The 27,727-nt window shown below is 57.4% G+C and overlaps 1 protein-coding gene across 7 annotated transcripts; it reads left to right on the top strand.

Moving 5' to 3' along the window:
- Positions 1–27,595, top strand: LOC134138403 (spectrin beta chain, non-erythrocytic 1-like). Of its 7 annotated transcripts, none has more exons than XM_062571994.1 (33): positions 2–620; positions 4,332–4,439; positions 6,894–7,055; positions 7,665–7,796; positions 7,964–8,155; positions 8,655–8,738; positions 9,101–9,219; positions 9,394–9,508; positions 9,787–9,873; positions 10,040–10,155; positions 10,761–10,914; positions 11,167–11,273; positions 11,570–11,663; positions 11,855–12,004; positions 12,090–12,227; positions 12,607–12,863; positions 13,007–13,133; positions 13,373–13,567; positions 13,867–14,022; positions 14,688–14,908; positions 15,969–16,146; positions 16,539–16,685; positions 17,068–17,460; positions 17,864–17,983; positions 19,398–21,110; positions 21,646–21,726; positions 22,983–23,069; positions 23,349–23,440; positions 23,735–23,820; positions 24,568–24,634; positions 24,945–25,111; positions 25,746–25,895; positions 26,943–27,595. In XM_062571994.1, exons 1-33 carry the CDS (start codon positions 192–194, stop codon positions 27,176–27,178), a joined length of 6,660 nt encoding a protein of 2,219 aa, XP_062427978.1. In that variant the 5' UTR covers positions 2–191; the 3' UTR covers positions 27,179–27,595. The 7 variants fall into 7 exon arrangements, with proteins under 7 accessions (XP_062427982.1, XP_062427978.1, XP_062427976.1 ...); XM_062571992.1 differs by having other exon boundaries at positions 10,725–10,914; positions 24,951–25,111; XM_062571991.1 differs by having other exon boundaries at positions 10,725–10,914.
- The last annotated feature ends 132 nt before the right edge of the window (positions 27,596–27,727 follow it).

Genomic DNA, 27,727 nt, shown 5'->3' with positions numbered 1-27,727 from the left:
GCCGTCCGCGGCGCCCGGAGGCTCGGGGCAGAGTTGGCCCCGCGCTGTCCCGGCGCCCCGGGGGTTCCGGGCTGGGCCCGGGATTGCTCCTCCACCCTGCCGCCGGCAGCCCCGGGGCCGCGCCGTCCCCTGCCGCCGTCCTCCGCCCTCCAGAGCGTCTCTCCGGCCGCGTCGCCGCGGGGAGGGAGAGGATGTCTGGCAGCACAGCGAGGAAGGTCCAGCCCTTCACCATAAGCACCAAGCTCTCCCTGCCCAAGTGTGCCGCCGACTTCTCCGGAGATGCTTGCCCTGGCATCGCTCTCGCCCCTGCTCTGGATAACCACCATGGCCTTCGACACAACCTCAATGAACGCATCTCCCTCTACCTGGCCCAGGCCCAGGCCAGCCCTGCTGCCCCCAACAGCCAGCCACACAGTGCCAGCACTTTGGAAGAAGGAGTCACCAACGAGGATCGGCTTAACCGCAACTCTCTTGCCCGCTCCATTAAGAAGATAACGCTGTCCAACTGGCATGGGGAGGCTCTCTCAGGTGACGCAGGGGGACCTGAGGACCCTGCCCACACTGGCAGTGACAGGAACCACAACAACAATAACAGCAGGCCAGGAAAAGCTCAGTTCAAGGTAAGGACTTCCTATACCCTGCACCCTGCTCTCCCTGTCCTTTTAGGGCCAGCCCCTCTGTTCTGAGGTCCCCATCCCTGTCTGCGAGGGGATGGGTAGGTCTTAGCAGAGGCTGTGCCCAAGCAGGGGGATCTCTGCCACCTTCTTTCTGTCCTCCCCAAAAAGCCTTCTCTCCAGGGAACATTTGCTACAGGGCTTCTGGGACAGCTTGCTTCCTCTCTGCTTCCCACACCTTCTCTTCCCAGTACTGTGGGGCTGGAGGGTAAGAGGTCTTGAGGGGAGAGTGGGAAATGAGCTTTCCCTGGGACTAAAATGAAATAGAAAAGCTCTGCCCTAGAGCCTAAGTTGTGTAGGGCTCTGCTGTTTGGATGCCTGTGATAATCTGATTGTGTGAGGGGAACTGGGAACATGCTCTTCCTTTTACCGGTGGGGAAACCGAGGCCAGAGAAGGGAAGTGACTCATGAAGGGCCACACAGTGAGGCAGAGCCAGGACAAGGCTAGTGCCTGTCAGTCCCCTGCCCTGGCTGGGAGCAGAACCCAGACATCTTGGCATCCTGCCCTCTCAGTTTCAGCGCTAGCAGACGCGGACGTCCTCATATATCGGTGCCGGAGCTCAGGAGACCCCTGAGTGGCTGGGACAGGGAGGAAGGCAAGCTCAGAGACCTTGTCCTCATAGCTGGAAAGAACAGACAGGAACTCCTTGTGATTTAACCCTGACCTGCAACAGCTGGTTTCGCAGTGGGATAGCGCTAGGGAGAGCAGCGCAGCTGACTGCCAAAACCTTCTTCTTCATTGCCAATAAAGGCTAGGCACAGCCTCACAAGAGCTGCTGGTTGCTTCAGCAGGCAGGCAGGTCCTCACTGCGTAGCTTGAGCCTGCGCGACCCAAAGGGGATCTGCTTGAGGGCTCCCCTCTTTCATATAAGGTGGGGACATGTGCTCATAATGGTGGTGGTTTGGGGGACTCAGAAGGTTGGCAGGATCAGCCCTTTCTGTCTGTGCAGCATGGGGGAGGTGGAGCTGCATGGGAGGGGAAGACTACAAGATGGAGCTTTGGGAAGAAGAGCAAGAGAGCCAGGGCACAGTGGGAGAAACAGCATGCTACGTAGGGTGGTAGCCAGAGGAGAGAAGAGGAGAGGAGTGCTTTCCCCTAGTCTGGGCACGAAAGCAGGCTGAAGCACAGGTAGAGCACCTTGCTAGGGCTTACTCAAGCCTACCCCACCGCCCCTGCTAGTCCAGCCCCAGGCACCCAAGTCTGCTTCTGCCCCATGGCCCCTGCCAGCCTGGCCCAGATGCCCCAGCTGTGCCCCTTTCTTTCCCTCTCTCCTGCCCCCACCTCCCTGGCATTCAGGACCTCTGCCAGAACTAGCGCAGCTCAGCAGTAGCCTGGAAGGGTCTGGCCCTCCTCGTCTTGCTCGTATGAAGTCATTGGCACCTAGTCTTCTAAAGGAATGCAGTGAACTGATGTGCCACATTTGGCTTTTAATAAGGGAAAAAAGCATCCTTAGAGGATGAAGCTGAGGCCACTACCCTCACTTCACTTGCTAAATGTCTGTGAAGTCTGAGTTCCTGCTGGTGACTGGTTAACACATTACCTCACAGGCCCCAAGGAAGAAGTCTTTAATCTGATCCCCAGCCGTGAGCCAAGAACGCGCTCATGTGTGCGTGTCCACGTGTGTGGATGCACATGTGTGTGAGGCCTGGGGTAATGAGCTGCTGGGTTAGACTGCTCTGATTTGCGTGGGCAGCAGCAGTGGAGGCACAGTTCCTCATCCGCAGCCCTTGATCCCTGAGACAGTGTGAGACCTCGGAGACTATTGTTTTGCACAAGCGAGGACCCACCTCTGGCTGGACGGGCTTGGGGAGGTGTGTGGGGGCAGCCCCAGTGGAGCAGCTCCGCAGGAAGGATGAAGTCATCCTTGTACTGACAGCCCCCTTTTCCTGCAGCTGATGGATCGCAAGATACAGCTCTTAAATAAATCTCCTGTGTTACCTGTGGGCTTATCTCCCATGGTCAAGTGCTGGCTGGGGAACGGCCCTGCAGGCTGCAGCAAGCATGGGACGTTGCCGCTGAAAAGAGGGGCTTCCTAGGATCTCATGCCTAGTAAATTTTTTTTGTCTTTAGCTCCCTGCCATTCCCTCAACAGGCATTCAAATCTCTAGACACAGCAGTTGGGGCAGGGGGGAGCACTCTCCTTAGCAAGAGAGCCGTGCTTCCCGCAGCTGCTGGCATGGCCCTGCCAGAAGTGCTGAGCTCTCGCTTCGTCGGTTCCTCTGTGACTCAGCCTTGCTCCCTGCCCGCTCTTCCTGCTCAGGATGGGATGCTGTCGCGTGGCCAGCTGCAGCCAGTGGCACAGCTTCTGCCACCCAGCCAGGCTCAACAGCCCCCTGGAAGGGCCTGGTAGTGCTCATCTGCTACAGAAAGCCCTGCTGAAATAATTTGCAAGAGGGTAAACAGGGTCTGGGCCAGAGTTAAGCCAGGCATGCCTGATGTCAGACTGCCAGACCCGGGGACAGATTTGTAGGTAATGGTGGGCAAAGCTTCCCACCTGCCTGTAGTACACTTCCCTTCTCCCGTAAAAAAGAGCCTGTTGGGGCAGGAGACTGTAGGATCACGAAGCTGTGGGGGGGGATCTGAGCCTTTCTGGTGGTAGGAGCTCTTGGGTTGTGGGACTCCTCGAGTCCTGCTGTGGCATTAGGAAGCTTCCTTCTGCTCGGGGAGCCAGTCTTGCTTTGTCCAGAGTGGTCTGAGTGGTGCTGGGCCAGCTCTGGTTCTGGTTGATTCACTCCCTCTTCTGCTGTGGCCTCAGGGGAGATTTGAGAGTGGATATTAGGGCAGTACACAGAGCCCAGCTCATCATGTTTCATTGTACATGGTTATATAGCTATTATGGAGAAAGCAAAGTGGCACTGGGGAGAGGGTGGAAGGAGGTCCCCAAATTGGCCTGCTATATCTGATGGCATAAGAAGAGGTCCAGCAGTAGAGGATAAGGGTGACTGGCTCTGTGTATGATCCAAGCAATCCTACGCATCTCTTGTGCTGGGGTTGGGCTCCATTAGCAATAAGGTAATATAGAGTTCATCCTGGACCTCCTCTCTGTGCCTGGCCATGGCTCTTGGACTTCCTTCCTCCTGCCTCTCCTACTCACACCCGCAGCCCATGTCCCAAGGGAGCCCTTCTCTGTGAGTCAGCAACCCTCTTAACTCTTACTTTACAGCCAGGCTGTGATCAGGTATCAGTGGCTGAGGTGTTTCATGCCAATAGTGTCAACTTTTCCCTTTGCCTTGCACCCTCTGCCCTTGCTGTCCTGAGGAGGCAATGGAGTCTACACCTGCCCACAAGGAAAAAGACGTGCTGACAGTGCCAGGCGCTGGAGGATGCTGCAAAATGGGGTTCTGCTGCTTTGGGAGACAGTTCAAGGGGAAAAAGTGTGGGGAAGCTAACATGCAGAAGGCACTGAGCAAAGCCACCTTAGAAGCCCTAGCCACTTGCTGAAGGCATGGGTGGAGCTAGTGGATGCTGCCTGGAGGGAGTTGGCCTGGATGAATGCGGAGGGCTGGGGAAGAATCTCACTAAGATGCATCTGGGTATCATCAACAGCCTCCTCTGCTCTGGGGCAGAAGGAGGCTGTCATGATGCATTAGGAATCCTTGGCCACTCAGAGGGTCAAACGCTGCAAGACTCATGGGGCTGCATCTCCCCACCTCTAGGTCTTTCTTAGAAAGGAAGTGGACGTGGAGGAAGAGAAGCAGGAGGCCAGGAGCCCCCATGCTGGTGGTTTCTGTTCACTGGTGGACCGAGGCTCCCCCTTCTATGCGGTATGTGACCCAGCTTTCATGATCTAGACAGGCCTTACTGAGGGGTGCAGTCTGGTTGGGTTTGGGGCTGAGCAAATGAGAGCTGTGAGTCAGCTGCCAAAGCTGTAGTGTGTGGTCAGAGCAGTGAGACATGCCCACTATGGACTGATAGTGTGCCCAGGAACAGGGATGGATGGAGCCTCTCTGGTTTAAATTAGCAAGGGGGCAAGTTGGGCACAGTGGGGCACCACAGCGCGTTAGCTGAGGTTAGTACCTAGGCCAGCCCCTGCGGCTGAGTGGTTTTTTTGCTTCCAAGGGGGCTGAATTAAAGGCTCTTCACTGGCCAATGTCAAGAGACTGAAGATCCTGAAGTCATAGGAGGGTCTGAGAATCTGTGCTCTACAAAAATAAAAAAAAAATTAAAAAAAAATAAAATAAAAGGTTGGGGGGGAAAGGATTTCTCTAGTTCTTGTGGTTAGGCAGAAAGGCTTTGAAAAGTGACTCCCATGTCATCAGCGGGGCAACACATGCCAGAGTGGTTAGAGGGCCTGAAACAGTTGCCTGAAACCTTCTGCTTCACAGACTCCCCTGAGATACCACCCTGGCAGGCTGCCAGGTACAGCTGGTACCCCTAGTGGGGCAGATCACAGCCGAGCCCACCAGCTGAGCCCACCAGCAGAGCCTGCCATCTGGGGAAGACTGTTTTCCAGTGCAGATCAAGGGAGCAATTGCTGCCTGATCAGAGGAGGCAGCAAGCAGAGTCCTGCACCTCCCCCCTTGCTGGGCTTGGGGTTTGACTTGGGAGAGGTTTCTTCAGCAAAATGCTTCAGTGCTCAGTCTCCTGTTTACCTTAGCTTAGCATTGACCATCATGTGGTCAAGAGCTTGGCCTGACGTAACCTGGGATGCAGAAAGTGTGACTGCTGCGGCCTGGGGGAGAGCACACAGCCACTTGGCTGGGTCCTGGCTTGACCATGCGTGAAACTCTAGCTCAGTTCACATTAGCATGACCCCCCTGCTTCGAAAGCGGTGCTTTGGACAGAACCAGGCCCCAGGGGCAGCTCTGTCCCTGGGCAGCAGTGGGGTTCAGGGCTCCTTCGCTATGCTGGGAAGTGACCGCCTCTGAGGCTGCGCCTTCCCCAGGGGTTTCTATGGCTGGGCCCGGGGCTGAGCTTGGCACAGGACCAGCTCTTTTGCTGGCTGACCTTCAATGTGGCCCCCGACGGGGCTGGAGCTCTGACAGAGCATTTCGTCAGCGCCGGCTGCCCACGAGACCAAAGCCTGGGGGAAATGCCATGCTTCTCCCCCCGCCGCCGCTCGCTGAGAATAAGAGTCTCCAGATGCCCCTGAAGGAGCCATGGGCTGAGCTCATTGGGAACGGCGGCTGCGCTGGCACCATGTAGGCAATGGCAAGAGACAGCTTGGAGAATCACCCTTTTGTTTCTACGGCTCTCCTGCCTCGTCGCTCGGCTCGACACTCAAAGGGACAGGATGTGTGTCCTGGGAAAGGCTGTCCCCAGCACCTGGCGGCATGCAGCAAGGGAGGGGGCAGAGGCAAGCAGGACAGCTGCAGAGCCAGGGTCCTCTTCAGGAGCTCCCTGTCTTGCTGGGCACTGTTTTAGGAGGGTTACACACAGAATGACAGAATAGTTGAGGTTGAAAGAGACCTCTGGAGATCATCTAGTCCAACCCCCCTGCTCAAGCAGGGTCACTACAGCATGTAGCAGAGGATCGTGTCCAGGCAAGTTTTGTTGTTCACAAAGAGAAAAGCAAATAGCATTCTGTGACAGCTCTGTGACACTCTTACTGCTCGTAGAGAAACCTCTCCAGATGTAGCCCCACACTCCAGATCTGCCCCACAGCACCCAGCCCCATGCCCCATCTCTGGCTCTGCCCCTCACTGCAGCTCCAGCAGGGTTTTTCATGCAGCCGTGGCTGCAACGTCTGGGGAGCTGGCTGCCAGCTCTGCTCCATTTGCTATTGGGAGCAGCAGCACAACCCTCCCGGGTTGCTTTGACCCCTTTCTGGCTCCTTGGGGGAGCCCTGGGTGACCTGGAGGCCCTACCAGGGTGATGCAGAGAGAGTACCATAGATGCATATGCTCCTTGTAGAAACGCACAGCCTCAGGCTGAAAGGGCAACAAATGCGGCATCTGCTTCTGCCAAGGGTGCTGGGACAAGCCTGGGCGTTAGGTGCCAGCCTGTCAGCTAGGAGTGACCTGGGAATGAAGAACAGCCTGGTAACCCCCCTGCTAGGGCTGTAAGCGCAGCCAGCGCGGCTTCTGCAAAGGGAAATTGTGCCTCAGGACGCTGTGAGAACGCTCCAAATATGTCAGTGAAGCAACCAGATCGGAGATGAGGGAGGCTGACATAATTTATCTGAGCTTCCAAAACGCCGTTGACAAGCTCTCTCCAGAGAGGCTCTTGGAGGGCTCCTCGGGGAGGCACGCTGACTCTTCCCCCTCTGCCCACTGCAGCTCTCAGGAGGCCCCACAGTGGCTGCTCGGAGAGAAAGCCCCAAGAGCAAGGAGCCCATCGCAGCCGCTGCACCGAAAAGCAGCGGGCGAAGCAGCACAGGACCGGCCAAGCTTCTCGACCTGAGCCCCTTGATAGCCCAGTTCAACCGGGAGATGCTGCAGGTGAGCCCTCACCGGGGGTCCCTGGCCGCAGGGCTGCGCCCGTCGCGGCCCAGCTCCGGCGGAGGGGCGAGGGGGCCGCCTGCACCCGGGAGCCTTTCGTATGAGCCGTGGGGTGGGGTGCGCTGCAGGGAGGGCTGAACTCTCGGCCTCGAGCGAAGCCATTGTTGTGGCATGAGATCATTTTTGGCTGCCGCTCCCTGGCTGTCAGCCCCGGGGAGAGGGGGTCAGCTCGCACCAGGGCCCGGCTTCCTCCACACATGCACATAAATGTCCCCCTTCCTCCCCCTCTTCTTCCTCCCCCCCGAGTCCCTTTCCCTCACCAGCAGCATGGGAATAGGGATAGTGAAGAGGGGCTGCATCCGCGTGCCGGAGAGGGCGCGCATGCGCGTGTGCGCGTTTGCACAGGCGAGGAGAGCAGATGTCTCATGCGGGGATGCCTCGCACAGAGCCTCCCCGCTCAGCCTGCCACAGCTTCTCCCATCAGCCCGCACTGGGCTGGAGCAGGCAGAAAAAAGAGGCGCCGCTTGCCATCCCATCCCCACTGCCGCAGCCTCGGGGCTCTTGCAGAGCCGGAGACTGCCCATCTCACGGCTCTTCCCCGCGTGGCAGGCGGAGGGCTGGGTGCGAGGCAAGCTGCGGGACCTGAAAGACGGCTGCGACCTGCAGGACTGGGAGCAGGTGGCTCAGACGCTGCAGAGGGACATGAAGGATTTTGAGAACACACTAATAAAGCTCAACCAGGTGAAGCTGGGCTGCAGTGCAGACCCCCTCGCCACGGGGACTTTCCCCCATCTCTCCTCTGCCATAGCCAGGCAGTGCTGGCATCTCCATGCTCTTCCCATGCCTTCTCGGCAGGCTGGGGCCCCAAGGGCAGCACCTTCCTCTGAGTGTGTCCTTTGCCATCACAGATGGGCGAGCAGCTGATGGGCCGGCCAAGCCCCAGTGCTGAGACAGTGCGGCGGCAGCTGCTGGCCCTGCGAGAGCAGTGGCAGCTCCTCCGACAGACGGCTGTCAGCCAGAGCAAAGCCTTGGGCGGACTACGTAGCCTGCAGGACTTCACTAGGAAGGCTGAGCAGCTGGAAGCATGGATCAGGCAGAAGGTACAGTGTGCCGAGAGCTTGGCTGAGTCAGGGTTGGCCAGGAGGGACAAGGCCTTCTGCTCCTCCCTGTGTGTGCTGTAAGCAATCTGGCCACGTATCACATCCCTGAGGCCCTGTGCTGCATAGCCCAGGAGCAGGTGTTCGTCCCTTGGGAGAGGCCATGGGAGAGGGATCCTGGGCTCCAGCAGAAAGCAATTGTCTATACCTTGTGGCTTCATGCTCCTGCTTGTAGATGTGGTGCATATCTGATCCTCTGTGAGATCCAGGTCCCTGCTCTCCTGCAGGCAGTGTCACTGCTCAGTGTATTATCCCTGGGGACAGGAGATCCAGATGCATGAAGGGACATGAGGCACCCATGATCATCCTGTCAGTCAGAAATGGAACATGGGAGAGATGGGTTTAATTACTCTCTATAATTGTGCTGGCCACCCTATTTGGTTTAGGCTGTAGAGGTGGACAGTGTGTCTTTCCACCTCCTCACACCCTTCCCCTGTTCCAGGAGGAGAAACCCTCTCTGGCAGCCCTCCTACAGGAAAGCCTGGACAAGATCCAGCTCACCCGCCGCATCCTCGACTTGAAACAGGTAAGAGGCTCTTGGGATGCTTCTTGAGGGGGCAGCTCCTAGGGGAAGAGCTTGGCCTTCCTGCCCAGGTCCCACTCCATCTCCCCACTCCTGCCCGATCTTACAGTATATGGGCAGTGGGTGGCCCAGTAACAGCCAGCCCTGTCCATCCAATCTGATGAACTGGGTCACCAAAACCACCAACATGCTCTCCAAAACCTCTCCAAAGTCTGTAATGCCAGGAACCCTGAACCTCACCAGCCCTGGGGATCCCAATGCTGCGGCATGGCCCAAGTGCGAGGTCTCTGAAAGGGTAGCAGGAGGACAGACGGAGGACTAGCCCTGATGAGGGATGGTTCTTTCTGTCTCTCTACTTGGGCCAGGAGGAGCAACAGTACCAGAGTCTGCATGAGGAGTTGAACACCCTGGCCCAAAAGCTGGAGAAACAAGGCAAAAGTGAGAGCAGAAGCATCTCTGCCCGGCGCAAGCATCTCAACAAAATGTGAGTGGAGAGTGTACAGGCTAAGCAGCAGGAGGCCCAGCTATAGGGGACTGAAGGACATCATAAATCTCCTGCCTCCTGTCCAGCCTCTCCTCACCTCTGAACAGCTTCCGGCAGAAACGTCCAACGCTGTGGCACAGGCTGCCCTTGACCTCTTCCCATTTATCCATGCAGATGGCTGCGGCTCCAGGGGACTCTGAAAGAGCATCATGAGGCTCTGCAGCTGGCCTTGGAGGTAGCAACCTTCGTCCAGCAAGCAGATACCCTTCTTGGGGCCATTAATGCCAAGGTACTGAGCACTCAGGCCAGGGTCAGCCCCAAATTGCACAGCCTCATGCCGAGTTACTGCATGTCCAGAGTGACGGCTGGGTGGAGAGGGTGTAGCTCTCATCCCCTGCATGGAGGCTGCTGAGGAGCACCTGGGGGCTGGCGCTCAGTGTGGGATGGGGAGCCAGAGTAGCAAGCATGCCCCTGCGGAGTGCCTCTCTCCTGCAGCAATGTGTGAATGTCAGTGCTGAGGGCAGGGCCTGGCCCCTTTTCATCACTGACTGCAGCTTCTTCTTGCAGTGGAGAAGTGTCTGTGGTGTGGGGAAGCAAGGGGAGGCTGAGCCAGGCCGGGATCGGGACGTCAGGGACATGGCCAGCCAGATGATGGTGAGTGCTGGGTATACCAGGGAACTGGGGAGGCAAGTCCTGCTCCTGCTGCTTCTGCTGCTCCTAGATAGTTGGTAGTGTGTTGCTGTCGCAGACTCAGGACCACTGCCATGTGTGGCTCATCCCTCACCAGTCATGTCATACTGGCTCGCTCTCTCTCCTTCAGATGCTGGATGTGACTGTGTCCCAGCTCCTCAGCCTTCAGCCCAGCCTGGCAGCACGAGTCACCCACAAGCACCGAGATGTCAAGGAGAGCTGGGCCCAGCTCCAGCAGGCACTGAGGTAGGACATAGCCTGGCAGGAGACTTCTCCCTGCAAAGTTCAGAGCTGAAGTGGGCAGCCACTTCTGATTCCCAACAAAATTGAGAGGAAGAGTTTATGTTTAAAGTGTAGTTCGGGAGTCTGGACTTGGTCACATTGCCAGCCCCCTGACTTCAGAGGGCACCTCCCTACCTTCTTGCTTGCCTCAATTTTCTCATAAATGCACTGAACGGTATGGCCTAGCTCTCTGGTTCAGGAGGAGCTGCACGCACAAAAAGCGGGTGGCCGATTTGAAGAAGCAGGTGGAAGGGCCAACACACCCTGCAAAGTCTCTGCCTGTTGAGTTATCACAGGAAGAAAATGCTAGCTTTTCTGGGCTGCCATTTACACAGCTCCAAATTGGCCAGACCACCAGAAAAACTGACCCACTGGAAAAGTTGGTCCCAAATCTCTGCCATTAACTGCTAGAAATCCCCAAACTGGAGCCAGAGGCTTGGGGAAAGACCTGGGTTAGCATTTAGTTCTTGGCAAGCTGTCTTTGGGGGATCAGCTCAGCTTAGGTCTCTTTTCTCCATGTGTTTCTTCCCCAGGCCTCCCTCACATCCCTTCTCTGCCCCCTTTCTCAGGAACGAGAAGTCTCCAGCATTGGCTCTAGCGAGCAGCTTCTCAGGAGGCGAAGCTGCTGCTCTGAACCATGAGTCTCAAGCAGATGGTAGCAGCCATGGGGCAGCGGACAAGGAAGCAGGAGGAGACAAGCAGAAAAGAGGTCCTGGGAGCACAGTGAGTATGGCGGCTTGGCCTCTGCTTGTAGGGAACACGGGGGAACTTGTAGGGGAAAAGTATTCAGTTGTTGGCCAAAGCCCACCCCAAGCACTCCACCGTGGCTTAGTGACCCATCATGCCTTGAGCTGAAAGCAGTCAGTCCAGTGACCTGCGCCCTCTGCTCATGGGAGGCAACAAGTACCAAGTCTGGAACAAAGAGAAGCGTATTTTAGGCTGGGCAAAGGAGGATTCAGGGCCTTTGTGCTGTAGGTGCAGAAGGACGTTGGAAGGAGCATGGCAGAGCATGTGAGAGGCGAAGAGAGCAGCCCCAGTTGTCCCACAGCTGGACAACTCCCTGCTGGAGGCGACAGCAAGAGGTACTGGCTCCCGGTGGTTGCTGCCAGGAGCAGGGGCAGAGGGGAGAGCTGTGAGCTTGGGGAAGTGTGGTGGGAGTAAGGGGCACTAACTGGGACCCAGCTTGTTCCTCAGTTATAAAGATCCTTCCTTAGGCCTATTGGCCAGAGGGCAGGGATGGAGGCTAGCTGTGAGGACAGAAAGGGGCACTGAACTGGGAGACTTTTGTGGCAGGTCCCAGACCTCTTCCCTCTGGAAAATCCTAAAGGAAGGAGGATGCCTGTGCAAGGAGAGAGCCTGACCTTCCTTCTTCCCTCAGGAGGAGAAGGAAAATGCTGGGACACCCAGAGGCTGAGTGGGGCATCCAGGAGCCAGAGGCCCACGTGCAGGACTTCTGCCAGGCTGCGAATGTGGTAATGTCTCCCCAAGAGTCAAGGCGCATCCCCCTGCCTCTTCCCATTTGCTCCCAGCCTGTCCAGGGGACCCACTGTCAAGGGATCTCTTTTCCCAACCCTCCTTTTGCTCATGTGCATACATGCTTGCACATGTGCACTGGTCCCTGATCTGGGCACTAAGGCACCATGGCTGCACTGCTCCTTGGCAGGCTATGTCCCAGCTCAAGGAGAACATGGGTCCCAGTGTCCACCTGAGTCCAATGGAGAATGCTGAGAGCTTGGAGGCAGCGCAGACACAGCGGGTTGCACTACAGCAAGAGATCCTGGATAACAGCTCCAACATCGAGGCTGTGCTCCTGGTGAGCCCTGTCCAGAGTGATAGGTGCAGAACAGGAAGAGGGATACCCAGCAGGGCTGATGGTAACACCGATTGCTTCCTTCTAGGAAGGGCAGAAGCTGCTGAGCACAGGGGCCCGAGGGAGCCCACAGGTAGAGGCCATGCTGCAGGAGCTGGGAGAGCTCTGGGAGGACTTACAGAGGAAGCACCAAGAGAACGGGGCTGTACTGAGGGAAATTGATAAGGTACGTGGAGGCAGCACTGGAGTGGAGATCAGGAATAGACATGGAGAAACATCTCCATCATACCAGGCTGCTGGGGATGGCTTTGGCTGCTGTACCTTCTGATCCTCCTGGCTGAAGGAGATGTAGACCTGGCCTGACCTTCGCTCGGATCAGCGAGCAGGGTTGGTGCCTGTGGGGACAGGATCCATGGGATTGGCAGCAACATCTCTGGCTGGTCTGGCAATAGCCCTGTGGCGAGCATGCTGCTCCAAATGGCTAAGCAGGAGTTGAATGTGCCCTAGGCACCCTGCCGTGGGACCTTGCCTCATGCTTGGCTTTGAGCATGGCTCCTGCCTCCCTTGGCTCATGGGCTGGTCCCACCTCCATGCTGTCCCTGCAGGCCCTGAGGCTGGTGGGGGAGCTAGACCAGGCTGAGCGGTGGCTGCAAGCCGTGGCCAAGTCACTGTCAGAACCAGCCACCATGAGAAGCCCCGCAGAACTGCGCAAGGACCTGGAAGAGACAGGACAGCTGGAGAGACAGCTCCTGGTCTGCGGCCTCAGACTCCAGGCCTTGCGGGAGGAGGTGACAGATGAGCCTGCCACAGAGCGTGAGGCAGCAAGAAAGATGCGGAGGAAGGTGGAGATGGTGGAGGAAAAGTGAGTCCTGGGGGAGGCTCCCTCCTTTCTCATTCCCCTTGGGCCTCAGCAGAGGGCAGGGAGGAGGAGGATGATCCCCACAAGGGGTGGCCACGTAGTCCTGGCGCCCAAGCAAAACTTGGGTGACGCCTGTGCCCTGGCAGGCTGGCGCGCGTGCAGACAGCCCTGCGGCGCCGGGCCGCGGATCTGCGTGACTCCCTGGTGCTCTCCGAGTTCCTGCAGAATGTGCAAGAGGAGGAGGAGGCGCGGAGCCGGCACCGACCCCCTCCGGTGAGCCATGGGGCTGGGCCCCGAACCCTTCGGCATTGCCTGGCACTGCCCATTTGCCTTTTGGGGTTCCCCTCATCTTACTGCAGCCAGCACTTGGGTCTGGTGCTACTGCTGTCAGCTCATAGCAGCCAGGACCAACCCGAGGGTCGATCTGTGGCCCTGCGGGTCCCCACCCCAGGCCAGCCATTTTAGGCATTGCTCCCCATCTCCCTTACACCTGGTATGTTTGTTGGCTTCAGCCAGAGAGTGGGCATCGTGGCTTGCAGGGGTCTTTGCCCCTGCTCTCAGCCCCGGCCAAGCAACCGTCAAGCAGTGAGGACATGAGCAACCCCTTGGGACAGCTGCAAGAGGCCGTGGAGATGCTGAACGATGCAGTGAAGGAGCGAGAACGTGCTGTGGAGGCGGCGGCAGAGGTGGAGAGCCTGAAGCGCCTGGTAGGGGCTGGACCCAGGGATGCGATCTGGGTGGCTTGTCCAGGGCTGGCCATGCCACCTAGCTAGAATGGGGAGCACAGCTGGGCCAGTCCCAGTGAGATACAAGAGTGGCAGGACAGCCAGGGCCCACTGTGCACAAGGAGGGTATCCCCATCCCTGCTATGGCTGGTGCTCCCTGCCTTGCAGCAGAGTGCCCTGTGGCTGTGCCAGGCACAGACTGCAGTATGAAGCTGAGGAGCACAAGCTGTGACACCCGCTATGCCACCTTGGGGCTCATCTTTCTTCTCCTACATGTTTAGCTGGCAGAGGTGTGCCCGCGTCTGGAGGCCATCCGATGCAGAGCCAAAGCCCTGGCTCAAGACATTGCCCAAGTGGAGAGCAGTTTTGCTGTTGTGAAGAGTGAGAAAGACCTCCAGGGGCTGCAGGGCTTGCTGAGTCAGCAGCAGGAGATGGAGGTGAGACCAGGAAGCTGGGAGGCATCCTGCCCACTCAGCGCCTGGCAGAAGATGTGGTGTGGAAGTGTCCCAGTTGGACGGGGCTGTCCTGGGGAGGTGCTGGCCCCTAGGGGCCCAGGTGTTGTAAGCTTTGGCCCGCTGCAGAGGGCTGGGCTGGAATTTTCCAGCCGAGCTGAGCCCAGCCCCGCTCCCCTCCACCGGCCTAGGCCAAGGAATGGGAGAGAGATTGCGTCAGCTCCCGTGTGCCAGCGCCAGGCTGCCAACACCTCACTCATCTTTCCATCAACAGGGAGGTGACTCACATGGGCAGAGCAGGCTGGTGTGGAGAAACCACATTCTTCTGCACTCTTGCAGCCTTTTGTTTTGCCCATCATCCCCACGGAGCGTGGCTTTTCCTGTTCCCCACGGCCTGGACCCCCCATGCCCCAGAGTAACCCTAAGCTCCCCTCCAGCATGCTCCTTCCATTTCCTTCATCCTGGGGCCCAGAGGCATCTTGCGCCAAAGAGTTAGTGCCTTCTCTGACCTTATTGTGCAAAAGGAAATGGGATGGGTTGGATCTTGATCAGCAGGTAAAATGTGTCCTCGGGCAGGATAGGAAAAGGAGTCAGGCGTCCCTTGCCACGTTGCTCTAAGTGCCCTAACCTTTTTTGCCTTGTGATCTTAGTCTGCTGTGTCAGAGATCCTGCAGGGGCAACTGGAGGAGCTGGAGAGGGCTGCTGCCCACTTGGAAAAGCTCTGCCCTGCTCGGATGTGCAGTGTCAGCCCGGAGGTGCAGGGAGTCCTGCAGGCCTGGGAAGAACTGCAGAAGCTGCTGAGGGAGAACAAGGCCCACGTGCAACAGGCTGGCCGGCTGCGGCAGTTCTTCAAGGATTATTTAGCCATGATGTAAGTGGTGACGAGCAGTCAGAGTTGCCTTTGCCATTCTGCTCCAAGGGGGGAGCTGGTGAGACTGTGATGTTTCTAGAGTTCAGGCTGTTCACAAGTCCATGAGCAGATGGTGGAGTAGAAACCAGGCAGGGACTGTTTGTAACCTGAAGCAAAAGGGTGTGTTGCGACTGTGCAGACAAAACAGCCTGCTGCAGGGCCCAGACCTACCATGGGCCACCACATCATCAAGCTGTCTTAAAGACTGTGAGAACAGGCGGAAGATAAATGATAGTTATAGCAGAGTTTTCACATGCCTTCTGATGATTTCCAACTGCTTGTACCAAAGAATGCTCTCTTTTGGCTCTCAGCTCTCAGCTCCCGGACTCCTGAGCCTGCCTGGGATGTCCCAGCTGGGAGCTGACCCCTCTTGCCCATCCCAGTTTTTGCCCTGACAGCTTTGCAGTACCTCCATCCAGCTGTGTTCACTTTTCCCTTTGCTCTCTTTTCCTCACATCCACCTCCTCCTGTATTTCACTCCTGTTAGGCTTTTACCCTTCACACTCTCTTTCTCTACCCTGCTCCCAGTTCCTGCTTTCAGACTGTAGAGCTCAATGATTAAGGTGGACAACAGAGAGCTGGTGATTGCCTTTACTGGGGGAAGCCTGCTTGCTTTGCACCAGATTCTGGCAAATAGCAGCCTTCTTTACAGAGGGCACCATGCAGCCTCAGCTTGAAGAGGCAGGGGCCTCTTCTAGTAAGTGCCAAGTCCTTATTAAAATTATCAGGGTTCATGCAGACAACATGTCCTCTGTAAAGGCAACACATCTCATTGCCCCTTGCATGCTCGCAGCTCTGTTCTTAGCTGAACCACAGGAAGGGATGGCAGGAAGGGCCTGGGATTCTGCACAGCCACCACAGCTGAAGGGCAGCTTTAGGGTTGCTTGGTACTAGTGGAGAGCTCCATCCTCCTGCAAGACAAGGGTTCAGCCTGAGGTTGGTTGGGAATTGCTCGCCTGGGATCCTGCAGAGCTGAGAATAAGCTGGGTTATTCTTATGTCTGGGCTTCCTGTGCCCTCAGCTCCTGGACAGAGGACACACGGGCTCAGATCTTCTCAGAAAGCCCAGGCAGCCATGGCCTTTTGGACACTCAGTGTGAGGAACTGGAGAGGAAGATTGAAGGCAAGTTCAAGGAGTTTGAGGAACTGGCTGCAGCAGGGCAGACGTTGGTGTCTGAGGAGCACTACCTGAGCGAGACAGTAAGTAGCAGGGAGCCTCGGCCCCTTGCAAGGATGGGAATAATTTCTCAGCACCTCACTGAAACCCTCTGGGGCTGGTCCCTGGAGGAGAGAGAAAGCTATGGACACAAAGCCCCAGGAAGCTGGCCAGAGCGAGCTGCACTTCCCCCATAACTACCGAGGGCTCTGAGACCCTCCTCAGAGTGCCTCAGGTGACAGGGTCACCTTGCAGCTAGAAGAAGATCGGAAAGGTTTTGACCAGTACTGGATGAAACTGACTGAGTTCTGGTCCCAAACACCTCCTGAACCTTTCCTGGTAGGAGGTGTCCTGGTAGGGTCTGTGTCCTTGAGTCTAAGCTGAGAGTCTAAGCAGGGTGTCCTTGCAAACTGCCCAGCTTCTCTTCTCCTCTCAGATAAAGGAGCGCATGGAGGAGCTGCAGAGCATGCTGGGCTGGGTGCTGGTACGCTGGCGAGCGCAGAAACACCAGCGGGACCCTGGGAGCAAGCAGGAGGACAGAAGGGACCCTGGAAGTCCCCTGGGTTTGTCCGCCACTGGCCAGGTGAGTACCTGGCTGCATGATGACCATCAGCGAAGTTGGAGGACCTGCTTCAAGGGGTCAAGGCTGAGGGTAGCAAAGTCACAGAATGGAGCAGGTGATATGAAGGTAGAGGAGGGATGTGTCACACCTTGGGGTGACACCCCCAACACTCTCAGGTTCAGATAGGACAGGCAGGGAAGACTGCCCAGAGAAAGCGTCTGAGCTGCCAGGCCTAGGCTCTCTGCCTCCAACTAGGAGTTTGGGCAATCTCCATGCCACTGTTCTTTACCTTGAGCCTCTCTAGGAGCATAAGCAGGGGCTGTGAACCTCGAAGAGTGCTTGGTGACTCTGGAGCAGTCCTCTCCTCCAGCCTTCATATTCCTTCTCTTGTCTTGCTCCTCAGGAGCAGCAAGTCCCCTGCGTTCAGCCCCATGCAGAGAGCATCCTTGGCCTGAAAGGGTTTGCGCCCTGCTCCCTGCACGAATCTACGCAAGAATTAGAGCTGCAGCCACAGGTGCTGGAGGAAACGGCCATCTCCCCTCCAGTGTCACCCCTCTCAGATGCCCTGTTGCAACCGGAGCCCAGCAGCTTGGCGCCCCCCGGCGTGGGACCCCCTGAGGAGGAGGGTCTCATCTGGGATCCCTCCGAGACTTCCACGGTGTTGCTGCCACCTCGGGGGGCTGGCAGCCTTGGGGGGACAGTCAACTTGATCCTGAGCATCAACAAGAAGGGAGAGAAGAAGCACTCACAGCTGGCATTAGGTGGAGAACGGCCCGGGGAGCAGGCTCTGCAGATGGTACGTGAGGCTGTGCAGGGGCTGTGGCATCAACAGGGCCACGTGGGAGCTCCCTGTGCCCACCAGCCCAGCCACTGCTGTGGCTCTCTGGAGCTGCTGCAGGGAACTGCATTCCAATGCAGATGTCCTCATGTGGCAGGCAAACCGGGTAGCTGCGACTGTGTGCAGCATGAAGGCTCCTGGATTGCTCCCATGGGTGGGATCCATTTAGGCTTTTTCCAAGCGATGTGTTCAGACTACAGCAGAAAGACGAGAGGGACCTTTAGCTCTGTTGAATGTTGGGTTATTCCTGAGGGCTAAGCACCAGCTTGTAGCACCTTCTTTGCCTGCTTTCTCTTCTCTGTAGCTGGCTACTCTTGCTCTTCCTTCAGATCTCTCTGTGTCTCTCTCTCCCCATGCTCAGCTCCCTACCACTAAACCCTCAAGCTGTAAAACCTTTTGGAAGCGTTGCCAGGGGCTTTTAGGAAACACTTGGGGTAGTTTAAAGCGAAAGAGAAAGCCATCTCGCCAATCCGTGGAAGAGGTAACATCCCGAGGAAACTGCATGTGGGGCAAAGCGGCTGCATGGCATGAAGCTGCCTGCTATTAATCCACCTGACTGTCCTGCAGTGGCCTCTCTTCAGTGCTACTTCCTGCCCTGGCAGGCTGGCTGGGGCCAGCTTTCCCACCAGCAGGGCCAGTGGGTGCAGACATGGCAATGGGCCACCTTGCACAGAGGGAAATACCACTAGTGCCCCGGGGTCTCCAGTGTGGGAGCTGGAGCATGCAAAGAGAGTTCTTAGCTGGAGAGGGCTGGCCACAGTTTGGCCCCAGGTGTAAACGGTTTTGGTGACCATGGGAGGTGCAGTGGGAGGCCCTCATCCTAGTTGTGGGAAGGCAGGAGCAGTCCCTTGTGCAGCTGAGTGAAGGGGGTAAGGGTGGCTGGGCCATGGAGCTGGCCATTTGCGTGTGAGCATGTGTGTGTTGGGAGGGGAGCTTGCTCCGGGTGCATGTGCGAGCCTTGCAACCCCAGTGGTGGGAGCCTGGCATTTTGCTGAGGCTCTGCAGCCACGTAGCATACGCTTGTTGCTCCAAACCCTGCTCAAAAGGCTGTTTGCAAGGAGCTCCTGAGACCAGCAGTGCTGGGCCCTCCCTGCAAACAGCTAGCCTGGATGACCAAGGGAAGAGGCCAGAGCTGCCAAGAAGGGGTAGTGGGTGCCAGAGATGCCAGAGGGCCTTGTGGTAGGGCAAAAGACTGAAGAGCCACCAGAAGGGCCTGAGGTGACAGGTACCATGCAGCCTAGGGTGTACAGGGAAACGCTGTTCTAGCTCCACCAGGCAAAGTCATTTGCTTTCATCCTTGCAGTCACAGAAACCCAGAAGTGAGGCTGAGATTGCAGGGGGAGGGGATGGAGATGTTTTTCGTGGGAAAGGAGAGCGTAAAGAGTGGAAAAGAACATGCTCTGCCCTTGCATTCACCTAGCACTGCTGCCTGGTGGCACATGCAGGTGGCTGCCAGCATGCCGCAGTGACTGCTCTCTCTGTAGACCCCAAGGAGTAGCCCCTCAGAGGGCAGAAGTGAGGGAGGAGAGCTCTATGGTGCAGGCAGCCCCCTTACACTGGGGCAGCAGCACACACCTGGGGGGCTGGCTCTGTAATACGAGCAGGGTGTCCCCTTCGTGCCTCTTCTCACCATGTATCAAGGTGGAAGTAGCCCTTGGGTGCGGAGGATCAAGCTGTGCAGCTCCTAGCTCTGGAAATGGTGCCAGCAAGGAGGGCGAGCATTTTTGGAGTGTGGAGGGAGCCTAGCCCCCTGACTCCTCATTCCCCCAGCTGCTGTTAGGGAGAGGGCTCTTGGCATGGGGCGAGCGAGGGCTGGGTTGTGCCTCACTGCGGTGCCTACAGCTGGGGCTCCGCCAGGAAGAGGCTCATCCCTCTCCCCTCCACTGTGTCCCCAGGCGAATGCGTCTTTGCGCATGGAGGAGTGCTACGGCGAAAGGGCCAGGAAAACCTCTGCTGTGCTGCAGCCAGCAAAGCAAGCACCTGCTGCAGCGTGCCACCCTCCAGCATCGAGTGCTGGGGCCGCAGTGGCCTCCCACACCCTGCCCAGGGCTGGCCCCAGCTCCATCTTCAACAGCCTGCAGAGGAAGGAGAAGGCGAAGGCCGAGCATGCGCGGCTGCTGACACTGCAGGGCATCATGGGCCCCAGCTCCCTGCAGCCCTTGCCCGAGGACAGGCATGGCCCCAGCAACACGTGGCCTTTGAAGTGTGGCCGGAGAAAGGCGGCGCCAGGGGCACCTGGCCCCCAGCTCGAGGAGCTGCTGCTCTACGTGAAGAACCCGCTGGTGCGGGACATCGATGCAGAGTGTGGGGCTGCCCCTGGGGATCTCAAACCTGGCCTTCTCCACCACGGCAGGGGGCCCAGCACCACACAACCTGCCACTGGGCCAAAAGACACCTGCCCCCACCTCTCACTTGGGTCTGTCCTCAGCCTGGAGCTGCCCAAGGACTTGACTATCCTGGGCTGCCTCCGAGGTGCCACGGCAGCAGCACGGCTGGAGAAGGCAGAGGGGAAGGAGAAGAGGCAGGGCAGGGGGGCAAAGCAGTGGGAGGCTGCAGGAGCAGGCAGGTCTGGACGGCAGGAGGGGGATGCAGATGGGCACAGTCCCCACAGGCTGGGCGAAGGCCTGGGGAAGCTCCCCAAGGGCGAGCGAGGAACATGGTTCGAAGAGGTGAGCTTCAACCCTAGTTACAGCCGGCAGAAAGCACGGGGTTTGGAGGCAGCCCACTGCCCTGAGGAGGAGCGGAGGAGCGCCGGCAGCACCAGCGAAGACTTGCTGGACTTCAGGCTGAACCGGCTGTCCCACATTAGTATGCTGCACGAGCAGGTCGGCCGGGAGTGGGACAAGCTGGCTGCCAGGCTGGGCCAGGACCGCAGCCCCGGCACTATGGGGTCCGAGAGAGCAGCCGGCTGCAAGGCCAGGCTGCGAGAAGCTGCTTGCGTGGAGCTCAGTCCCTCTCCCACTGCCTTGGTGGCCAGGGCCAGCTCTGGTGCCAGTGCTGCCCAGCTGGAGCGGCCCACTGGCAGTGGGAATTCCGGCAGGGAAGTCCTGGCAGGACCGTCCGGCGGGGGCCTGGGCTCTCCTGCCACCCACCCGGGCCCCCGAGCCATCCCCCAGCTCTCCGTGTTTGCCAGCGAGTTAGGCTGCCGACAGCTTGGCCCTGAGACCCCAGGCCCATCAGAGGTCTGCCACCCAGCCCACGGGCTGTTTGAGGAGGAGGAGGAGGAGCTGCAGGCCATCTGGGACCACGCAGAAGAACAGACGGAGCTGAGCCCGCAGGTAGAGAACGGTGCCTGCCGCCTGCCGGCCAGCGAGACAAGCAGCCTGCAGAGCCCCGACGTCACTGCCGGGCCTCTGATCCTCTCGGCAACCAATAATGTGCTAGTAGCCAAGTTCACTCTTCCCACCTCTGCCCAGCTGCTCCACAGCCCAGCAGGAGAAAAGGGCCCCAGCGATGGGCACAAGGGCAGTGGCAGCCCAAGCAGGCATGGGGCAGCCCTTCCCTGCATGGATGCATCCCATGGCATGGGGCAATCCATGTCTACAGCCTGGGCAGACAGCCTTGGCACACGAGATCGACATCAGGACGAGGAGCGAGAGGGCAGCAAGGTCAGAGCTGTGGGCAGGGTGTACTCTTGCTGGGGTCAGGTAGCTATCCAAAGCCCATGTGAATGGTAGGGCCAGGCAGCAGGGTTTCTGCTGCCCACCACAGTTGCCACCGAGCCACAGCACCCTGGGGTGCATGCAGCAAGCTGGGAGGTGCTTGGGGAGCCTCCACCCAGTCCCTGAATTGGCTATAACACCCGAGATGGACCTCAGATAACATTGGTGGCTGTAAGTGGCTTCTCTGCATGGCTAGCACCCGCTCCACTGTGGGCCTTGACCACAGGCCTGTGCATGGTCCCAGGAAGAGGGAGGCATGAGCTCATGACCAGAGCATCACAAGGGCTGCATGTGCCTGTGTTTGGGCTTTGAAGGCAGGTACCTCCCCCCATCACACACACTACTTTTGGGACTGAGGGACACCTCAGACAGCAGTGGTGGGGCTGAGTTTACTAGCAGGTCAGAAAGACCTTGTGGTTCCCAGGGCTGAACAGTTACCATTAACCCAGGGCTGCTTTGCTCATCTTCTGTCTCCTTGCAGGCTCCCCCTAGTAAAACAGAGTTTCAGATGATGGAGGGGACACTGGAGAGGAAGCACCTACTGCAGACAGGAGGTAGAAAGGTAGGATCATGGCTGTATGGTCCCTTGGGCAGTGGGGTGCAGGGACATATGTGACATGAATGTGGGTGCTGCTGGTAGGCAGGCTCCTCTGTGCACCTCTTAGCACCCTCCTGGGAGCAGCACAGGGGCCATGGCAGCCAGGCCTGTACCCTAGGTACTTGGCTGTCCAATGGGGAGACTGAATTATAATGAACTTTCCCCTTGTCTGGACAGCCAGACTCCAGCCTGCAAAGGCAAAACAACAGCCCTCCCGCCCAAAAGGCATAATGCAGCCAAGTCAACAGCTCCTGGGAGCTGGCTGCCTCCAGGCCACGGGGGCAGAGATATGTTATCTCTAGCACACACAGAATTGCAGAAATGTCACCTGGAAAGGACTCTGTCTGACCTGATACGGGCATACCTAGCTTACACCCCCACCAAAGCCACTTGTCATTGTACCAATGAGGCTGTCGCTGTTGCATTCCCAAACATAGGAACATTTTCCAGGAAAGGCAACAGAGGACAGTATCCTCAGCACAAAGCTCAAAGCCCGTCAAGATACTGGCCCTCAGTGAGGAGCTTCTCATAGTCTCTGCTCCTGCCCAGCCATCCTGAACAGCAGTACCATGTCACAGCAGAGCTGCTGGGGACATCACTGCTCATCCATGGGAGGGAAGACACGACTGCTGGAAGGGTGCGTGCAGCACCTTCACTGGGCCTCCCAAGCACCTAAAGGCTTTTCAGGTTTTAAGGAGGGACTGGAACCCAAGATGCTACTAGCACTAACATTACACTGTTGCTGGCCTCACTGGGGTCACAGTTTACAGGTGTCCAAGGAGTGTTTTAATTGGCAACAGATCACCTCTCTTTTCCCAAACCCTGAGTAGTAAATCTGAGGCTGGAGAGGGGTAGTGAAAAGGAGGTGTTGGCCTGAATGGCCCCAACAGGGGACAGTTGTACCAAAGCTCCCTGGCTGATGCTTCCAACCAGCATGAGGAGGTGGGATTAGCAGTGTCTAGAAAAAGAGTCTGGGGAGAGCTAGGGCTGCCTGGGAAGCGTGGACAACCCTAAGGGACGTGCTGCCCCTGAGTGCCTCTGTCCATCCTGCCACTGCAGAGAGAGAGTGCAGGGCTGGCAGTAGGACTGCTCAGGCTGGGGTGGGACATATGGCCCCTGGCAGCTCCCACTACTGCATAATTATAGGCTCCTGGTGCAAAAAGATCCCCTTCACCTGGCAGGGCCAAGCTTCACCACCAGCACCTGTTTGTGTCCCGTAGGCAACCTGCCGCGCCTGGAGCCTCTTCCATGCAGTGCTGATGAGGCAGACTCTGTGCTTCTATCAGGACCGGAGGGACAACCTTAAGGTACCGTGGGATGAGTGACACAGTGGGTGCAGGATGGGGAAGGAAGCAGCAGCTGGGGCTGGAGCCAAGCAGACTTGGGTCCTTTATTTGTTCTCCCTGCTTCTCCTATGCCTTCGGCCTCAGGGAGCCCAGCTGGCCCTGCTGGGGCCAGGAGGGGCTGACTGGGGGGAGCGATGCGGCTAGGGCGCTGCCAGGTGACTCTGTCACCCATGGCCGTGTGGCCCTGGAAAGGGGAACCAGCAAACCCTGCTGTTGCTTTTGATGTTTGCTGTGCTGCAGAGCTCCGTGGTGGCCCTTCCCCTGAACCTCTCCGGGGCGGTCTGCACCCCAGACACAGAGTACACCAAAAAGACCAACTGCTTCAGGCTCCAGTGAGTAACTCCAGCCCGTAACACCAGGGGGGTGGGAAACTTTACAGCCGCAGCACTCCTTAGAGAAGAAATAGCCCCAATGTCTTCATGCTGCTCAAGCATGTTAAAGTTGGCTGTGTGTTGCTGTTATGTAGGTACCTCCAGCAAGGGCGGGCTCAGAGAATGGAGGGCTCCCAGTGCCTGGATCATGATTTCTTTCTTTCTCATCTGCTTCCCTTTTTTTCCAAGGCTGGTGAAGGTTGTGTTGTCTGGAACCCACATTTTCCTTGTTGCTGACTTCTGTTCTTCTCTTAGGCTACGAGATGGCTCTGAGTATCTTCTAAGGGCCCCATCCCAGCTGCTCATGAATGAGTGGGTCTCCAAGCTGCAGCAGAACTCAGGTGAGCAGCTCCCGGTCACAGGCAGAGGGGACATGCAGGGCCACAGTGGAGTTCTGGACCAAACTGGCAGGGGACACAGGGCAGAAACAAGGGGCAGGGGCACGGCTGGGGTAGGAGTACAACTCTGTTGTCATCTTCACACAGTCACTATGTGTATGTAGCATTTTCTGAACTCTCTGATGCATGTGAGATCAGAAGAGAAGAAATATAGCACTGCCTCTGATTTATGCAGTCTTCTAACCTGCCTTGGGAACTGCATTTCTTTGCCAGGCAGGATTTGGAGGCTTTGTTTTCACACTGCATACACAGTTATAAATCAGGAATAACACAGTTGACGTCAGTGGAGCCTCAGCAGCATAAAAGCAGTGTCAGGAAAACTACAATTGGGCCTTGGTCTTCCCATGCCCTTTGTTTCTCTGTCCCTTTTGTGGAGCCTGGTAACCGCTTGCCTGCCTTCGAGGCAAGGAGAACTGCAAGGCTGAGGCCTTCCCACTGCTATAACCATTAACTAAGGGGGCTCAGGTGCTGTAATAAAATAGTAGGCTGGTTTGTGTGAGCAACAGCAGGCCCTAGAGAAGAGGTCAGAGGAGCCAGCTCTGCAGTCTGATCATCCCCATGGTTCAGCTGGTCAGGCAGGGAGCTGGAGCCTGGGCTTACTCAGTGGGGTGGTCCTGCACACTTCCAGCACTGCACAATGATACAGCATTTCTCTCTTGCCCCACAGTGTGTTGTTTGCTTTGCCCCCAGGTTTCCCTGAAGTGGATTACTTCCAGGCAGCCGCACAGAGTGTTGAGGGCACCAGCTCTACTGGGGGGTGAGTAGCGAGAAGCAGGCTAGCTAGGTCTCCATTTGGCCAGAGCAAAGTCTCCTTGCTATGATGATATCCCACATTTCTGTGCAAGGCACTCTCCTCTTATCATATTTCATGGTCAACATCATAGTAATAAGTGTGCTGTTGTGCACCCTCCTGCTTCCAGAGGAGTCGGAGTGCCAAAAGTGGGTGTTAACCACTTCCTCACCTTGACCCCTCAACTGAAACTCTGTCCAGTCTTTCTTCCTCAGCCTGCAGCAAGCAGATCTTCTGTAGGCCAGTCTAATTTGGTAAATCTCTGCTTTTTTTTGAGTTTCAGCAAGGTCCTTGGGCCAGGAAGCTCCCACCTCCAGGGTCACTCTCAGGCCATGACTGCCAAGAGCCAAGAGATTGTGGTGTTACCCTGCTCAAACACCGCTCAAAGACTTCCACCTTTTGGGAGCCAGGATGGCCCAGCAGATGTAGCAGCATCCTCAGCAGGTGACTTTCCTGCCCCATAGGCCTCCTGGCTACAGGGCTACTCAGTACACAAATACAGGACTATTAGGCAATCTTTGAGATGCTCTGCTCCTGTCTGGAGGGTCTATATTAGACAGCTAGGCTTGCTGTTGCATCTTGCGCCTGTGCCAGTGCATCCTCAGGCAGGGTGGGTAGTACATAAGCAAGTGAATACAGTGTTGGGGAGTGTGGGGAGTGGAGCTGAGCACAGGAGTCTGCTATTTCCTGACTCCTGTCTCCAGCCCAGAGAGGGATAAGGGGGGAATTTGTAGTATTATAGGTCAGTTTTGAATTTGGTGGTGTCTGGGCCAGTAGTTTCTCAGTCCTTTGTTCAGGAGTGGGGATTGGGGATGGACAGGAAGGTCTTCTGACTGGTTCAGAAAAGTTGCCTTCCTTCACTGCCTGGGAGTTACCAGGATAACCAGGCCCCCTGTAAGTTTCCCAGCACCTTCTGAGGCTGATACAAAGGTGTCCATGTGTGTCTTAGTGCAGTGGCAAAATCTGCAGACCATGCTGGGTTTGGGCCAAAGCAACCTACTTTTAGAGACATCTGAGCATGTGTTTGCCTGCCCCGCCTGTGTCAGCTCCTCCTTGATGTGTCTCTGTTCTACTTCAGAGGATGTTCATGGAGCTGCCAGCCATGCAGCCAGGCACAGGGAGCGGCAGTGGTCACCCAGTGGGTCTCCTGGGTCATGGGACAACAGCTGCCCAGAAGATGACTATGGGCTGGTGGCCAACAAGAGGAGGTCCTACTCATTCACCTCAGGTACAGCTATGTCAGGGTATATTCATGCATGCAGGGGACAGCCTTGCCGAAAGGTCCCTGTGCCCTTCTGTTCCATCACTTGTCTGCTCAGCACACAGGCTGTCCCATAGCCCAGTCCTAGGAGCCACTAGCCAGCCCAAGCTATGAGTCAATGGCCAGCTGGGACCCACATCCCTGGGTGGGAGCTGCTGCTGGAGGACCATCATGTATATCTGGGGCTTCTGTTGGAGGGATGTGCGCTGGCTGCTGCCTGGTACTGCAGCAGCTCCCTCACGCAACGTGGCAAATCCGTGTGCCCGCTGTCTGACCTGGTGTCCCCACTCATCTGGTGCATGGGGCAGCCTGTGGTGTCTTGCAGCCCAGCAAGGAGGAGGCTGGAGAAGGGGGAAGCATGGGGAGCTGGGAGCTGATAGCTCAGGGTACTGTGTCCATGAAGAAGGGACATTGCATGTTTGGGCTGCCTGCTGGCAGTCATGGCCCAGCTTCTGCTGAGGCTGTGTTAGTGTGTGGGGTAAATCCAGGCTGAAGAAGCTCCAGCTTCCTGGAGTTCCCGTCAGACACCCTGCCTGAGTGGCCTTTATGCTGGGCCAGGAGGATGTGTTACACTCACACGTGGACTTCTCCTGGTAAGCGTCACTCATGCATCTGCCCGAGTCAAGCCAGTCACTGGCATCCATCCCACCAGAAGCCATCTCCTGTGCAGCCTCTTTGTGTGGGGTCAAAGCACACTGTCGGGCTGCTCTGTTCAGCCCTACAGGTATTACCTGGGGTTAGCTAGCTTCCCTAGGCAAGACCTTGGTTTCACTCTCTCTGCCAGGAGGTGGCACCAGTGCCCCTGACCCCACAGCTGCCACTGGGAGCAAGAAGGGTGCCCTCAGGACAGGGGGTGAGGCTGTCTCCAGTACCATCTTGGTGCCTATGTCTTTGCAGCCTGGACTCTAGTGCCCTGAGCCCTGCACACATGTCCAGCTCGGAGAGGTCCCTAGGTGAGCTGGCAGACCCCAGCTCATGCCTTGGCCTTCCTGCTCACTGCTCTCTCTCTTGTAGCCACCTACCAGAAGATCACACCCGTAGCTGTGCCCAAGGAACCTGTGGAGGCCGGGAGCAGCTACTCTGTCACACTGTACATTGGGGAGCAAGCACCAGCTGTGCCCAGGACGCGCTGCCACTCCTTTGTAGCCAGGCCAGGAAGCCCACGGGAGGTGCTGGGGGAGAAAACCCAGGGCCCTCCTCGCTCCAAGAACAAATCTGTCTTCAAGAAGTTCTTTGGGAAGAAGGAGTGAGCCCCAGACAAGGAGGAGAAAAGCAAATGCCTTCCCCTTTTCCTCCTCTCAGACCTGCTTCAGGTGCAACTTTAGTAAAGTCTCTCCTCCCAGCACCAGCCATCACTGTTCACCGTTGCCTTGGGGCACCCAGCACCACGAGGAGGAGAGATGCTGCAGCAAGTGGCTCTGCTTCAGCACAGCCCCAGGGGCTGCATCTCACCCCAGCCACCACTGTTGCCTTCCTCAGCCAGGTGCTGAGCCCCTTGTCCGCCCTGCGGGCCTTTTCCCGGCAGGCAGGGGCACTCTACTTGCCCTCACCAAGCTGGTGGCAGTTCTCCCTGCTGCCGATTTAGCTGGATCCCCAGGCATCCCTCCTACACGCAGCACAATCAGGGTTGAGAGGGTTATTTTTATTAAAAAACAGACAAATGCTTAGTCTGGGAGCATCTTCCTCCAGCGCTGCCACTGCTGGAGGCCAGCACCTGCACTACCAGCAGAGAAGGAGAGGGCTCTGCAAGGTGGCCCTTGTTGAGGAGGGTGGTGGTGGCTTCAAAGGTGAAGGAGGGC

Source organism: Rhea pennata, chromosome 3, assembly GCF_028389875.1.
Source record: "Rhea pennata isolate bPtePen1 chromosome 3, bPtePen1.pri, whole genome shotgun sequence".
NCBI classification, from domain to species: Eukaryota; Metazoa; Chordata; class Aves; order Rheiformes; family Rheidae; genus Rhea; species Rhea pennata.
Note: the sequence above shows the minus strand (reverse complement) of the source record. Positions and strands in the feature narration are given on the sequence as shown.

Coding starts and splice junctions, on each gene's coding strand:
- LOC134138403 (XM_062571991.1), top strand. CDS start 192: ATGTCTGGCAGCACAGCGAGGAAGGTCCAGCCCTTCACCATAAGCACC. Junction 11,274..11,569: donor GCTGGAGGCGACAGCAAGAG/GTACTGGCTCCC, acceptor TTCTTCCCTCAG/GAGGAGAAGGAAAATGCTGG. Junction 23,821..24,567: donor CAAGCTGCAGCAGAACTCAG/GTGAGCAGCTCC, acceptor CTTTGCCCCCAG/GTTTCCCTGAAGTGGATTAC.